This window comes from Octodon degus, unplaced genomic scaffold, assembly GCF_000260255.1.
Source record: "Octodon degus isolate 3935 unplaced genomic scaffold, OctDeg1.0 scaffold00113, whole genome shotgun sequence".
In the NCBI taxonomy this organism is placed as follows: Eukaryota; Metazoa; Chordata; class Mammalia; order Rodentia; family Octodontidae; genus Octodon; species Octodon degus.
The window spans coordinates 6,896,081-6,900,165 of record NW_004524689.1 but is presented as its reverse complement, the minus strand read 5'-3'; the positions used below and the strand labels follow the sequence as shown (position 1 = coordinate 6,900,165).

Sequence of the window (4,085 nt, the reverse complement as noted above, 5' to 3'; positions counted from 1 at the left end):
CTGCTATACCAAGATACAAACCTAGCTCCTTCAGCCTCTGGGAAACCTGAGGTGCCCACTCCCCCACTGCCCCCACCAGTTTAAACAGTAAAGTGCCCAGATACCACCTCTAGCTGAATGTACAGGATGGAAGGCTTTAAAAGTTTTAATGGTACTGGGAATTAACCCAGGGCCTTTGCCCAAGCTGCACTTGAACTTTAGATCCTCCGGCCTCAGCCTCCCATAGTGCTGGGACTACAGGTATGTGCCACCACACCTGCCTCATGGAAGGCCCAATGACTCATTTTCCTCTCCCCAATATGACACACAGATGTAATATAAGGCACCAAGTGATGTTATTTGCAGAACCTGAAATCTTCAAGCTTGAGGTCACTGCTTGACTGTGACCACAGGCCGGCAGCTCCCCCTGCGAGTCAGACTTGGCATGTCCGCAGCTGACCCCTGGGCGTGGATGGCACAAGTCCTGTCCCAAATGATGCCTTCTCTTGCCCTTCGGAGCCCACAGCCCTGAATGAAGATGCTACCTGCACTGATCAGGAGCCTGTGCTCTTACATGGTTAACCTCACCGATCCTATTTTCTAGTCAGGATAAAGTTGTAAAGATCCAACAAGGAATTACACGGACCACAGTGGCTCTGAAGATGCCAGTCCCTCTCCCTGCTACCCCACCAAGTAGAGGCCCTGGAGCGCTCCAAAACCTGAAGATGGGACCGGAGAACCAGGCCTTGGGGAACTCATCACTCAAAGGAAAAAGGATGATGCCTTGAAAGGTTAGAAGCAATCAGTCCCAGATTTTCCTCCCATGCAAAACTTCTGTGCTGAAGAACCATAGCCTAATTATAAAATTGCCAGAGAAAAGTCACCTGAACCATGTTTCTCAAGAAAATCACTTTTAAAAAGTGAAAAGCTCCATTCTCAAAATCACCATGTGACCTGGTGATCATGGATGATGAGTCAAAAACAACACAGGGGACAGAGTGCTAAATAATACGGCTTTATTCATCTTTGAGAGGTCGTCACTCAGCCTGGAAAACTATCTCAAACAATGAAAAAATAACTAGGATTTTTGCTTACAAATCTGACCTGGCCACTTGCCAACCCAGGTCAGCTACTAAGTGTGCTGTAACACGAGGAACATACCTTTCCAGGTGCTTGAGTGCAACCCAGGGTGCCTCACTCAAGTCCCCAGTGTCGTAGCTGCTGGTGCTTGCAGCTCAGCCTTACAGAACATAGCACAAAAGCCATCCAGCCTCTTTCCTTTCCAAATCTCCACTCACCCTGCATAGCCCAGGGTGGCAACAGCATTGCTTGGCGGCTCTGCCTGCCAGAGGGGCCTTCTCTGCTGGACCCTACCCCTCACTTTCTCCTCCTTCAGCCTCTGCTGGCTCCCTGGAATTTTGGTTTCCATCCTCCGGCTTCTTCTTTTTCTTCTTCACCTTTCGTTCCTGGTTCAGCTGAGCGAGCTCTTCGCATTTCTCTGTGATGTATTTGAACTACAACAAACAGCACTATCTAAATGAGGTCATAAAATGTTTTATAAGCCTGCAAATACTAACTACCCCATCCCCAACCATTCTCACCTAAAGAATTTAGGTGGAAAAGCTTGCACTAAAGTTCTGAATTTTCAAAAAATCTTCTGGACAAAGGAATCAACTACAAAAATGACCTCACTATCCACAAAGCTTCCACCACAATGGTGTGATAGTTCCTCGAATAATCACAACTTAAAAATGTGAAACTTGAGCCAGGCATGGTGGTGGGCATGTTACTCGAATCTGGGTGGCTAAGACAGGACAACTGAAAACTCAGGCCCAGCCAAGGCAAGTCAGCAACCTAACAAGGTGCTGTCTGAAAAACAAACGCTGGGGGTGTCACTCTGGGTGAAGGCCTGGGTTGTGTCCAGGACCAGGAAAAAACAAAAGGCAACCCCAGCTTGCGAGGATCACAGCTCCTCTGGGTGCCCCGTGTCTGCTTCTGCAAGACCGAGACTTAGTCAAAAGATCCCTAGACCTGGGAAGATGGGAAATGTATCGTTTTGTGCGTCCAGCCTTCAGCCACCCTCCTGCACCCAGGGAGAGCCTTCGGAGCCCGGGCACGAGTGACATCACCACAGCAAGCTTTTGAGATATGACAAAATAGGCAAGTTATGAAATCCAGAGTGCTGATTAGAAAATTTCAAATTGGCTAGCAAGATCCATCATCAAGAAAGAAAGACTATAAATTATGGATGGGTCTGAACAGTTCAGCCACCTTGAGTTTTTAATGCAAGGTGCCCCGGAGAATGACTTCCCAGTGCTGGGTGATTAATTGGGAGTAATGTGTTCTGATGGGAGCGGACTGGAGCGGGCGGGCTCGTCTCTCACCAGTGAATTACTCCGTCTGGCTAACAGCTTCACATCTTCAGTGTTAATCGTGCTTCTTTTCGCGTGTCTGAGAGGACAGAAACAAATCACCAAAAGTCTGCTATTATTTGAGGTTTTGATGAAACAGAAAAGTTCATGGTCAGATTTCAAACACTCAAGGTTCATTAAGGGACCAATTTTTGAGATAAAGGTCATTAAGCAGCAGCGAGATGGAGCACATGAGGTGAAATACTACGGAGGCCTAGAGGAGGCCAAGCCCACCTATGCCCCCTGCCTGAGGGCCCAGCTGCCCAGGACCTGGAAGTCTGAGGAGCAAAACCCTCCCAGAGTGATTTGCGTGGTCACAGGAAATAGTGACAGAGCAGGGAGAAGGTCGGTGTACCAATTCCGTACAGAGAACAGTAGTCCTAAGACACACCATCAGGAACAGAGAATGCCCATCACCCGCGGGCTACTCCTCCTGAGGGTAAGTCACAGGCCAAGACCAACAGGCGCCCCATACCCATTTGCTGCAATCCTTGACTGCTGCAACGGCCATGTGGCCTGGGTACAAAAAGAACAGCCTCTTAACTTTTTAGGTAAATGGATGCAACCTGAGACCACACTCGCCAGAAATAAAGCAGGCACACGTGTACACATTGCGTTGTGCCCCTAGTGTGGGAAGCTTAAATAGTAAGACCCAGAATGCACACTAGATACTGTAAACAGGAAGAAACTTGAAAAGGGAAGAGAAACTGGGATGGGAGAAAGAAGGAAAAAAAGGAAAAGCAAAAGGGAACTATGGGGCTGGAGAGATGGCTCAGTGGTCTAAAGCACCTACTTGAAACAAGCTTGGCAAAGCACAGGGACCGCGGTTCGATCCCCAGCACCACATGCCAGCCAGCCCCGCCCCCTGGTGGGCTGAGCTGGCCAAACACACACACAATAAATAAATGTAATAAATAAAAATAAATAAATATTAAAAAAAAGGGAACTATGATAGTTATAGTTATACTAATTTATCTTCGTCTACTGAAAAGATAGGCAGCCGGGTGTGGGGATGCATAGCTATAACCCCAGCACTCAGGCTGGACCAGAAGGATCCTTGTGAGCCAGAGAGCAGCCTGGGCTAAAAGGGAGCTCAAGGCCAGCCGGAGCTGCATAGGGAGACCCTGTCTCAAAAAGGGAAAAAAAGGGCCGGGGAGATGGCTCAGTGGAATAAGCACTTCCCTGTCAAGCGCAAGGGCCTGAGTTCAATTCCTGGTTCTTCCAAAACAAAAAATTATTTTTAAAAAGGGGAAAAAAAGGGAAAGACAGGTTTATGCTAATGTTGGGACAATTAGATGCTGATATCTTATACTCTGAGTAACTAATTTAAAGATTAACAATATGCAGGGGCCCGGAAGATGCTCAGTGGAATAAGCACTTGCCTGGCAAGCACAAGGGCCTGAGTTCAATCCCCAGTTCTGCCAAAAAAAAATCCCAAAAAACCAATATGCAATGTATTAGTCATTGCTACCCTCTAACCATACTGTTTTATTTTTATTTTTTCCCATAATTTTATTGATAAATAGCAATGAGACAGTTGTAAATCAAATCGGTAGGACAGTTTCAATAATTAACACACTGCATACATTCTTCCTAGTGGTTAATTGCTGTACAAGAATCATTCTATTCATTAAGAGAATGTAACTATATATCTATCCAAACCATTTTGAATACACAGATACAATTATCTGTATA

General features: G+C 46.5%; 1 protein-coding gene across 1 annotated transcript in view; it reads right to left on the bottom strand.

Moving 5' to 3' along the window:
- Window positions 1-4,085, bottom strand: part of LOC101572976 (centromere protein S) — a 14,880-nt gene that overhangs the window by 4,168 nt on the left and 6,627 nt on the right. Inside the window, exon 4 of the mRNA XM_004639650.2 lies at window positions 2,364-2,430. Coding sequence (XP_004639707.1) covers window positions 2,364-2,430 — 67 coding nt within the window. The remainder of the gene's footprint in view (window positions 1-2,363; window positions 2,431-4,085) is intronic.